Below are 12309 nucleotides of genomic sequence, written 5' to 3'. Positions count from 1 at the left end.
TTCAGTGTATAGTATATAGAGCAGTATAAACAAATCATTGTATGAAATTTTAGTATGTACTGACTTTGCTAGTGCTTATTATGTAGCCTATTGTAAAACTAGGCAAATATCTAGATGAGTTGATGTACCCCCTGGAAGACTTCTGTGTACACCCAATTGAGAACCACTGTCATAAAGGAGATCTTTGCGGTATATCACTGCATCAAACCCCAGTCATGGAGGGAGAAGAGTGGCCAGCTACTTCCCCATATCCTATAGTAACATCCATGTCCTAGCCACTTGGACATGCTTACAAGTCCGATTTTCAGCTGTGTAACATTTTAGGGTGTAGCAAAGACCTTTTACTCATCTTTGCTCCATTTCCCAGGGTTTGGCTCTGTAATTACTTTTTTCTATGTAAATTAATTTTCATTACGTTTTCACCAAAAACAAGCTTGAAATTTGCACAACATGCTATCCTGTGGAGTATCAGGGCATGTCTACACTAAAAAGGTAAGTCGACCTATGTTAGGTCAACTTAACAACCACAGCAGTAATGGGGAGCCCAGTTGCTGCCTGGTGTCTCCCCGTGGGGAGCATGGCAGCTGCCCTGAGACTCCTGATCCCCACGGGGAGCCCGGTGGCTGCACTGAGGCTTCCAGCTCCCATCAGGAGCTGCCCAGACTCCAGGCCCAGAGCTCCCCCTGGGAGCCCAGCTGCAGTGGGGAGCTGAGAGCCTGAGGGAACAGCCGAGCTCCCAGTGGAGAAGAGCTGGGAGCCTCCAGGCAACACCAGGGCTCCCTGTGGGGAGCTGGGGGCCTCTGGGCAGCTGTCCAGCTGGCAGCAGGGAGCCAGGTGGGCACAGCCCAATGGGAAGCCTGGGGGAAGTCAGGCTCTAGCTAGAGCCCCTCACTTGTCTCCAATGACAGCCCGACTTTCTTGTCAATTTCACAGCTTCAGCATGGAGCTGTGAAATTCACAAGAATGACAGCCAACAGCCAATGTAAGTAACACAGTGTCTACACAGACATTACATTGCCCTAACTATACCTACATGGGCCCTATGCCTCTCATGGAGGTGGAGTTATCATGTTGGTGTAGTAGGGCAGTTACATCAGCAGGAGCAAAACTGTAGTGTGTACACCGACCTGATTAGGTCAACATAAGCTGCCTTACATCAACCTAACTCTGTAGTGTAGACCAAGCCTCAGAGTTGACTCACTCTCACTTCTCTCCTAGGCCAGCTGAGGAGCATTGCAAAGGCAGTATGCTCAGTCACTGGGGAAACAGCGCTTCATGTTGCTCTGCAGTGACCCTATGCCATTTCAGGAGTGGTGTTGGTAGGCTTCTGATAGAGCCCAAACTTTCCATTCACTGGATGGTCATTGTGATATGCAGCTTTGGGCCAAAGGGGGGGAGGAAATAAAGCAGAAAAATATCTGGGATTCTCAGCCTTCAGAGGACCCAAGCCTCCAGTGTAACAAAAAAAGCTAAAATTGAAATATTCATTGGTTGCAAAATCTCTACAAACTACAGTTTACAATCCACAATGTTACTGGTATATGTTTCCTCCTGATACATTTGCCTAGTATCCATAAATATCAGCTCACATCTAAATCATTGAATCTTTATGAAAGGTGACGTGAACACTGATTAGGATTAATAATATCCTTATACTCTCATCTGCAAAAAGGTAAGACTTAGTAAACTGCTGTATGCTGTCTATTTTACCCAGTCACACACTTTTCCATATAAATGAGTACCTGTTTTATGTCCAAAAGAGCAGCAATCCATCTTCAAATCATAAAACTTGCAAGAAATGCAGAATTGCTATACAGAACAAGATATTAATTTGAAAAATCTTACAAAATATCGCAAAGGAAATTGCGTTCATTATGTTTGCTTACCCACCAATTTATGCAGAATTTTACATGTGAAACTACACTAGTACTTATAGCAGATTTGAAAGATCCATTAGAAAGTAAATTTTAGTATGTAAAGCCACATTCCAGTCAAGGGAATTTTTGTCTGTTTTGTATATTACCTATGGAATTCATAGGGACCTCATGCCCAGTAGCTGGGCAAGTGAACAAATACAGAGGAAGGAGCAAAAAACGTTCCTATCCTTTGCACCACCTATACAATGGCCAAGCACGGTCACTGTCCCTCCCAGCACCCATTGGGTCACAAGCCACCCCAAAGATGTAAAGGATGATGTAGTGGGTGTGTTCCCCCTGCACATCTGGGACCTTCTGAAGGAAGTGTACCTTCTTGAAACACAATCCTGCCCAGAGAAATTGCTGGGGTTTTATATCACTCCTAATGCAAAACTATGTCTCTCAGGCATAACTGAGACATTCTGCAACACATTATATTAAACATTTTGACTTTTTTGTATGGTATATAATGTTATAACAAAAATCTGTACACATGAAAAGCAAAGGAATGCACATTTCAAAGTATGGCATTTGATGTCATGAAGTATTGATATAAACTAGTTGCACTATGGTTAACTGGTCTAAAATTGTTCAATAGATGAGTCTTCTATCAATCCTTAGATATGGAGGTTTCCATTTTTACTTCCATCTGGTTCTGAGGCCTTATACATAAAATTGATGAGAATCATTTTCACAGGCTTTGGACGGACTACAGAAGAATCAGGCTTGATGCTTTTTCAGAAGATGGCCCTGACATGATTTTTATTGTTTAATAGTAATAAACCATATTCAAATCTACCTTGATACATTTAAAATACCATTACTGATACTATTGATATCATATTGTTCATTGATTTCTTCTTATAAGTTTCTATAGGGAACTTTTCCCTTGATGTTTCAGGATTATGGTCTTACTCCTAAATATGTAATTAAGCGAAGCGAGGAAGTAAAGAGAGCCCAAGAAGAGTATGATGCGTATGTCAAGGAGACTCTGAGGCAAAAAGCCATGAAACGGCTCTCTGATGAAGAAAGGGAAAGTCTCCTACAGGTATGCATTTTGATTTAGGTTTCATAGTGTAAGTACAAAAGACAAATTAGATTTGTATTTCCATATAAGTAACAGGAAAGTATACAATGTATCAAAGTACTATGGTGCACAAGAAACAATGCATTTGGGTTGGCTAGCTTTTCACTAGATGGAGCTCGAGAATAATTATAGGTAGGGCTGGGCAAACAATCTGATCTGACTCAAATTTCACAGGTTCAGGATGTTCTAAAGTTCAATTTTACAGGTATCTCCCATCTGGGGCTCCAGTTCTGGATCCCTTCCCCCACAGCTTCAGTGAAGTCAGTGAAGCTCCAGGCAGCTACAGGGATTCAACACCAGGGATCCAGCTGCAGGATTAGTGCCTTTTGAGTCTTAGATAAATACAACTTCTTCTTTTTTTCCAAATTCATGACACCCCATGTTTAATGTATAGTGTATTTCATACAACATTTATTCCAAAATGTTTTCCAGTGTTAGATAATACAGGGGAAAGGGTTAGATAACAAATAATATCAGAGGGAGAGAGAAATAAAGAGGTATAGGCAAGGGGAAAAAGAGACGTTTTCAGCTGAGACTTGAAACAAGGTGTGAGGTGGAGAGATACAGACAGAAGACTGTCAGAGATGTCAGGAACTGTCAACAAGAAGGCTCTCGCACCAATAATGGCAAAATTGTGTAAAGCAAAAGAGAGAAGGCAACTACTATTTCTCAGTTTTCACCATGGATTGTGAAAGTGGTGAGTCTTTTATTTATAACCTCACAATAATAGTTATAGAGGAAGCATGTTCATTGTAAGTGCCTATTTATTGGCCCTTTGTAACATTTATTTGGGGTGAACCTTACCATCTGGGCTGGAATTTCTCTTGCTTTTTCTTTTTGTTTGATAACATTCTGTTCTGACATTTGTCAGATATCAGAGTGTGACGAAAGAAGTACTTTTTGCTAGTTAAGAAATTTTCAGATACTTATTTTATTTGGATAATCCAATATCTTCTTTTAAATTCTTTATGATGTCACAACAAATAAATGGAAATAGTTAGAGACAAAAATCTGAAATTTCTTTCAATTTCACTTACTTTGGGTATACTCTTTATGAGGAAAAAAAGAGCTTTGAGAATAGATTCAGTATATTTGTCTCAGTGATTCAGAATTCATAATTTTTTATATAGGGCTAGGTCATCAGTTTACAATCTTGCCCATAAGAAGGATCAGCACATTGTTATGCTGCCCCTGGAGCAGCCCTGGAGGGAGATTTTGACTCTGTGTTTTGGGCTCCCCGCTTCTCCAGGGAGGAAGTAAACACCGATAGGTCTATACACTGAAGTCCGTGTGAAAACTCCCATTGTCTTCAGTGGTGCAGGATCAGATCTGAATTGCACACATTAAAAGGTGCCTCTAAATGACAAAAATTAATGACTCTTCTAGGAGGGTTTCAGAAATCCTGTATTCATTTTCATATTTAAATACAAAATAGTAAAGAATGCCTCATGTCTGCTGAATTACTACTAGCTTCATACACATATTTTACTGCTTTTGATTGTAAAGAAAAATAACGTTACAAACCAGCAACTAAACAGGCCCAAATTCTGCCTTTAGATGCACATGCTGCTATAGTCTTTTTTTAAAAAAAATCATTTACAGATGACATTACCAGATTATCATTAAAGATTTTGAAAATACCCATCACAAATAAAACACAACCATGTACAGATACATGCTACAAGTACACAGATAAAGCAAGTCTTGTAATGCCAAATGTAGTCACTTTAGAATACCATTTTAAATCTGTAATATATTAACGTTCCATTAAAATGTAAGCATTGCTTAGATCACCCTACTTATTTTAGGACACCAGGCCAAATTCATCCTTGCTATTACTACATTGACTTTTAAGAGATTAATGAATTGTGCCCATTTATTTGGCCCCATTAAATATTATCCAGATGTTAATCAATTATTTTAACTTCTGTTGATTGTTACTGGGGGCTGAGCACATATCATAGGGCAAAATGTTTGTTAAAATTGCTAAATACTTTATATAAATATAGCATTTCAACAAAATAAATTATTCTCATAAGTTTTCTTTTCATATAATGGATTTAGGGTCTGAAAAAGAATTGGGAAGAGGTACATCATGAGTTCCAGGGCCTTTCGGTAGACATAGACACCTTACCAAAGAAGATACGTAAAGAAAGGCTGGAAGCACAGATGAAACAACTGGAGCATGACATTAGTATAATTGAGAAGCACAAAATTATCTATATTGCAAATAAGTAAGAACTGCCTTGCAAAGAATTTTTTTTACCCTGAGAAGAAAATGTAGATGCCTAGAAGAAGGAAGTGAAACAAGTCCACCTTATTCAGAGAAAGAGAAATAGCTAATTTATACAAATATAATAGAATTTTAGTAAGTTCTTACATTTAAGGAATTTTTCATCTATATAATTCACATATTTTTTCAAATAAAATTCTATATTAGTTTAATTTTCAGTGAAGAAATATGTTTTATTTGTTATTAAAGTAAATCTCTTTTATCTAGTTTTCCTGTGAATGTTATATGTGACTGATAAAAGACATAGTTAAAAGATACAGATAAAAGACACCCTAACCTAGACAACATGTTGATCTTCTTGTAGCCCAGTGGGCTAGTTTGCCTTTGTTATATTCACTACTACTGTAGCCTAGTGGGCTAGCTTGCCTTTATTATATTTACTGCTTTGCATTATATTCTGCTTTGCATTATATTCAGCAGTAATGCGAGAAACCTACAGGCCTATATCCTATAAGACATTAGCTTCAGCAAGTTAGCATAAGGCTTGAGGCCTGTGAACTTTGAACAGATAAACTTTGCACAGATAAACGGTCCAATGGAAAATCCCAAGTATTTGGGGAGCTGAAGATAGAGTTTAAGGGGAAGTTCTGACCACAGGTACATAATTCAACCACAGAAGTGTCCTGGCAATGAACTGACGTACATAACGCGTACATGAGATACATCTAAGGCTAGCCTGCTTGCTTCCCTATATATCTTTTCTTATAAGTTTCTTATTTCCTTATAGGTTTGATTATTTGTTTTATTATAATAGGTTTACAGGTTTATATTACAGTATATTTTGACTGTAACACAAGGGGCCTGCAGGTTACATCCTGTATGTTGAACTAAGGCAAAGTTAGCATGCATATGTTTGGGATCTTTCACCTAGATAGATGGTGTTGAGCTAAAGCATAAGGTCCATGCATGGCTGTGACCTTTAACATATAGGTCAGACCATCCGCCCCCCAGTTGTGACAGGTAGAAAGCTGCTAATGTACTCTTTAGGTCCTGATTCTCATTTTATGCTAAAGTCACTAGTCTGGCAGTGAAAAGGGGCCTTAATGTGGGTGAAAATTATAATTCTACTCATTTTAAACCCTGGTCCTGTGTTAATTGGACACGGAAAACTGCCCTTGAAGTCTGCTATGGGAGTTCTGGGTGTGCAAGGAATGTAGGATTGGATCCAGTGACCTTGTTTTGAAGCAAGTATGTTTATTAATGGAGGATATCATATGCCTTGGAAGGTGCCAGCAGCTGTTCAATGTGTAATTTACATCTACTTTTTACATAATTACTAATACTGTATATTTTAACAGAGAGCATATGCTATGGCAATGACTCAATGAAGTGACACACTATTTCTGAAGTAAGTACACAGGCCTTTCTCAAAAAACCACAAACTTTATGGTTATTGTGGATGCTTCTAGTTTCCTGAGCGAAACAAAAGTAGTTTCCAATCTCGGGAGGGCTGTGGAGGAACTGCATTCCATCCCAACTGCCTGGAGCATTGGACTGAGCTGGGCCACAGATTTGGATTTGGGTCCCCCATTTGACAGTACATTGGGCGGCCACTAGTCTGTTTGAGCAGCCATAATGATTTTATTTGTATAATCCACAATAGCACTTTTGCATACAGATTGTTGAGACTTGGAATATTCTCCTCTTGAGGAATGTGCATAGCTTCTGTAACCATACTGAGAGGATATAATCTTTCCATTCATTTAAATATATATTTTATGAGTATTATGAGAACTCCTGAGTGTAGATAAAATGTTATAATGAAAACCATTGAAATTACAGATACAAGGAAAACATTCTTATCCTTTAACTCTCTCCAGGAAGTTTGACAAAATACACTTAGAGAATCCAAAGAATGTAGCTCTATATTAATATGTGCAGGAAGTGCCAATGATTGAAGCTGCAGTACACTTGAATCAGCTTTATATGCACTGTCAGTGTAAGTAAAGCTACAAAGGCAAATAAACTTCAATTGTTGTCTCATTAGAATTGTTCCTTTATAAGTGAACAGAACAGAATAACAACAGTAGGAGAAAGGGCTGAGTTGTTTTTATAGGTCAATCTGTTCTCTGATCTGTATGGCAGATCTTGATTCCAATAATCTGTTTGACATGTATAGAATTCGCTAGAGAGCAGAGAGTCTGAATTGGGAGCTACTGTGCAGATCAATGAGCAGAATTTTGCTCTTTCCTTTCTTTTTTTTTTATAAATAACTATGTACAAATACTAATGTAGTAATAAAAATGTAGGACCTCAAACATTTCTAACAGCTCATTTCAACATCAGAGTACCTCCTGTGGTTCTCATTTGCAGAGAAATTAATATTCTTCAGTAGGAGCCTGCAACCTGACCCATCTTGGGAACCAGTATGATATTCCGACTATTGCCAAGAATGTTAAGAGAGGAAGTCCACTGAGAGTTGTGAAGAAGATCTTGAATTCTGTGTTGGTGGTGGGCTTTCCTGAATGACGTAAGGTTATTCAGCCGAGGAAAAGCCTTAAATGTGAAATTCTAAACCCACTGAAGTCAACAGGAATCTTTCTATTGGCTTCAGTTATCTTTGAATGAAGCCTTAAAAGAGCAACTGACAGGACAGTTAAAAAAAACACACCCCAAGAATGATAATTAAGAGCATGAAGCCTTCCTACAGGTGGCAACTCTGGTTAGAAGGAAAATATGTATTTTTTTGTTTGATGCTACATTTGGCTTTTCCGGTTAGCTTTGCCAACTGTGCCCCACTTATTGCACAGGATAATTGAATCTTGTGCTAGAATAAAATTCAGGCTTGAGAAACTAATTATGCACTTCTAGATGTGGAGCTAAAACTTCACAGGAATTGAATGTGGGCTGCAGGTGGAGCAGAGCTCATTTGTACAAGTGCTGCATCTGTTGGTCAGCTTTACAACTTGCTATAGCCTGGTATGGTACCACAGTAAAGAGTCTGAACCATATTCTATCATCAGTCTTTGTGAGACATCATTAAGCTCAATGGGATTTCTGTCCACAGAGTGAGAGCAGTATCACTCTTTTAAAACATTTTATTTACCTTTTAGAAAACATTACATCATGCTCAGGTATTGATAAACCGCTGACAAAACAGAAACCCCTACAAAATTAAAAATAAGGTCAAAATACACTTAGTATAATTTTGTCAAACTGAAGTCCTGTGGCCTTCTCAGACGGTGACTATCAATATTAAAATGAAAAAACCAGGAAAAAATTCACACTGCACTTATCTATAATGTTTCTTTGATAAATAAGAGAGATGCTGCTGCAAATTGAGACCATTTGCTCCTGAAAGTTATGCATAGCAAAACTGTATGCCTGTTTTTAAATACAACATGAAACAATGACAAATATCTAAGTTGCTGTCCTTCTAGAATGAAACTATTTATATCCTGGAAGTATGGAATCAGATATGGCATCATCGCAACAAGGGGAGTCCCCAGTAGTATGGGTCTGATGGAGATCTTTAGACCAGGAGCCCATGCAGAGGCATATACTCTCTGTGGGTATGTCTACACTGCATTGTAAACCAGGGTCTGTGGGAATTTGCACCTGTGGGCTCAGTGTTTCCAAGACTGCACTTGAGTATCCACACTGCATTTGAAACCTGAGTTTAAAATTTATGGACCTCCATACTGCACTACACAGACCCAAGGCAGATCTTCTGCTTCTGGAGACATGTCCGATAGTGCCTAGTGCCCTCACCAGCTATAGCTTCTCCAGGCCTTTGTTCAGAGTGTACTGTGGGAAAACTTGTCTGTCCATGCCACAGCACTTGAACAGAAGTTGTCTTAGCCCACAAACACATCCAGATGGGCCATTTCTGGGTCTGCATGCTCCCAGCAACTGGAGCCAGCAACGTGAGTCCAGCACCAATAGAAGAATTTGTGCAGCTTGCGCTTTCAATCCTATTTCAGGAGTCAGGCAGAATATCCATGAGACGCTGGTGGACATTTTGGCAGCAGTTTTTTCTCCCATTGACTGCACCTTGTGGAGAGTGGTACAGCCCTAATATAACACACCAAAATGTAGATGGTGCGACCTAGTGGTTGGAACAGGAGTCTGGGTTAGTGGTCAGAGTAGAATATGGCAGCATGGCCAGGTGACAAGCCAGTGGTTGTAGTCAGGAGTTCTGAGGAAGGTCGGGACTAGGGCTGGAACGGGAGCAAGCACGGTTTGGAGCAAGGGCTAGTACAGGAAGCAGGTCTGGGGCTGCTGTGGGCATTGAACACGCTGAGCAGCCACAGCCTGCTACTGTTGCTACAAGGCTTAAATGGTGATCTGTTGCCCCTTCTGTCCAATCAGGGAGCACAGTCACTACATGAGGGTTTATTGAGAACAGACAACCTCATTGGGTTGCTAGGCAACTGTGCCCAGACCCAGGTGAGCTCTTGACACCTGGCAGCTGCGTCCTGTTGGTTGCCGGTTGCCATAACCACAGATTCCCCATATGTAGACCACCACTTTTGGAGCAGGGCCATGAGCACAGACTGGTGGGATCACATTGTCATGCAGACCTGGGGTGAGCAGCAGTGGCTCCAGAATTTTTGCATGAAGAAGCAGATACTCCTGGAGCTTTGTGAGCAACATGCCATGATCCTCTGGCATCAGGCCACACACATGAGGGAAGTCATACCAGTCTAGAAGCAGGTATCTATAACCATCTGGAAGCTGACTACCTCAGACTGTTACATATCTGTAGCTAACCAGTTTGATGTTGGCAAGACCACTGTTGGGGTTGTGGTAGTGGAGGTTTGAGAGGTGATCAGGACTGTGACATACCCAAAGGTGGTGAGCATAAGCACACCCCTGAAGTAATTGCTGGTTTTGAGAGAAAGGGATTTTCAAACTGTACCAGGGCCATTGAAGGGACTCATGTGACCATAGTTTGTCCACTGCCTGGAACACATGAGTACATAAAATGAAAAGCGTACTACTCCTCCATTGTGCAGGCCCTGGTTGACCACAGAGCAAGTTCATGGACACTAACAAGAGCTGTACTGACAAGTGCATGTTGCCAGATTTTCTAAAATCAGAAGATTACCTTCATGTACAAGTTGGAACATCATTCATAACAATGTCATTTGGTGGGAATAGAGTCACTGTCCGCACTGTAATTCTAGGGGACCCTGCTTACCTCCTTTTACCATGGCTTAGGAAACCACACCGTGGTTTCAGAGGACCTGGCCAAAGAAGGTACAGTGACACTCCATAGTTGTAGGAGAGGGGTGGAACAGGAGTTTGGCAGATGGAAATCCCACTGGTGATGGTTACAGAATGTTTGGATGCCAGTGTGATCAGTGCTATCTGCATTATTTGTGCAGAGCACAGTAGGCAATATGGCTATGAGGAAAAAGGTGAGCCATTTCACCAGAAATGAACTCAAGAGACCGCTTGACTTCTAGACTGGTACATACAGCCAGAAAGTGCACCTGTCATTACTGGGGCAGGATCCACATGCAAAACAGAAATCAACAATGCTTTGTGCAGCCACATTATGGGTGCACATGTTCTAATGCACAGGTGGGCAAACTACAGCCCACGGGCCACATGCGGCCCTGGGACCGTCCTGCCCAGCTCCTAGCCTGGGAGGCTAGCTCCTGGCCTCTCCCCCACTGTTCCCCCTCCCACGCAGCCATGTGGCTGCGCAGGCAGCGGAGCTGCGAGCTCCTGCCGCTCTGAGCAGCATGGTAAGGGGGCGGCAGCAGTGCGGAAGTTGGATAGCAGGTCCCAGGGGGCAGTCAGGGGACAGGGAGCAGGGAGCGGTTGGATGGGGCGGAGGTTCTGGGGTGGTCAGTGAACAGTGGGGGTTGGATAGAGTGTGGGAGTCCTGGGGGGCCTGTCAAGGGGTGGGGCTGTGGATAGGGGTTGGGGCAGTCAGGGGACAGGAAGCGGGGGGTGTTGGATAGGAGGTGGGATCTGGGGGGGGGCGATTTGGGGCAGTGGGTCCCTGGAGGGGGCAGTCAGGGGACAAGGAGCAGGGCGGGTTGGATGGGTCAGGGGTTCTGAGGGGGACAGTCAGGGGGCAGGAAGTGGGAGGGGGTGAATGGGGGTGGGGGCCAGGCTGTTTGGGGAGCACAGCCTTCCCTACTTGGCCCTTCATACAGTTTCACACCCCGATGTGACCCTCGGGTCAAAAAGTTTGCCCACCCCTATTCTAGTGGGTGAGGGGAAATGACATAACGTATGTGTACAGTAGTATGAATGAATAGGGAATGAAATAGTATTTGTAATTGTGCTGCAGTCATCTTGTGGGTGTAGGCCAGATCCAGATCCAGGCTTTTATGAATATGTATTATGCATTTTATATATTCAGGTCATGTACCTCATCATGCAGTTTGATTTACTGTGATGGCATGGGTGAAAACTTTTATGCAGTTTATAAAAACTGGCCATGTACTTAAACACACAACTTAATTGTGATTGATGTTTTGAAACTAATGGGGTTTTATGCATGTTATTTAAGCTGGTCATGTACTCCAAGCACAGCTTATGGATTACTGAGATCAAGTTCCTCTGAAGTAAATGTAATAAATCATGATAATGCTACCTTGTGTGCATATGGAATGCTTTATTTGTAAATCATCATGTAATTGAAATTCACCATGTTAAATATGTGATAGGCAGACCTGCTGCCAGCAAAATTTACAATACAACAAACAAAAACAGTACAAAGCCCATTGAACAGTGGATATGAGGAAATGCAGTGCACAGTGGTGCAAAACACTCAAGCTCTGTTCAGTGCTACCCAATAACTATTTCAGGTGTTGACTGTCTCTGTTCTCCTTGGCTCTTTTAGTGCGTTTTGCACATGGGCTGCTGCTGGACTGACCTGGAGTGGAGGACTGCAGGGGAGAACGTTTAGCCATTCCAGCGACCGTTCCTTTCTTCTGACATATACCACCTCAGTACTGTCCAAAGAGTGCATGGGCTGGAGGACATGGTAACATGGAGGGGACTCAGTATGTGGGGCTGGAACAGGAGGAGCAGCTGGAGCTGGATCCTGC

At 41.6% G+C, this 12309-nt stretch overlaps 1 protein-coding gene across 3 annotated transcripts in view; it reads left to right on the top strand.

Moving 5' to 3' along the window:
* ENKUR (enkurin, TRPC channel interacting protein) overlaps positions 1 to 12299 on the top strand; it is a 35676-nt gene extending 23377 nt beyond the window's left edge. For 2 of the 3 annotated variants that reach the window (XM_074946099.1, XM_074946101.1), the window contains 2 exons: positions 2818 to 2964; positions 5068 to 5451. In XM_074946099.1, the coding sequence (XP_074802200.1) occupies positions 2818 to 2964; positions 5068 to 5241 (321 nt within the window). In that variant the 3' untranslated portion in view covers positions 5242 to 5451. Of the gene's footprint in view, positions 1 to 2817; positions 2965 to 5067; positions 5452 to 12101 lie in introns of those variants that run through there. The other variant, XM_074946100.1, reaches the window with a different exon arrangement.
* The last annotated feature ends 10 nt before the right edge of the window (positions 12300 to 12309 follow it).

This window comes from Natator depressus, chromosome 2, assembly GCF_965152275.1.
Source record: "Natator depressus isolate rNatDep1 chromosome 2, rNatDep2.hap1, whole genome shotgun sequence".
Classification (NCBI taxonomy): Eukaryota; Metazoa; Chordata; order Testudines; family Cheloniidae; genus Natator; species Natator depressus.
The sequence above is the reverse complement of the archived record's forward strand: the minus strand, read 5'-3'. Positions and strand labels throughout refer to the sequence as shown.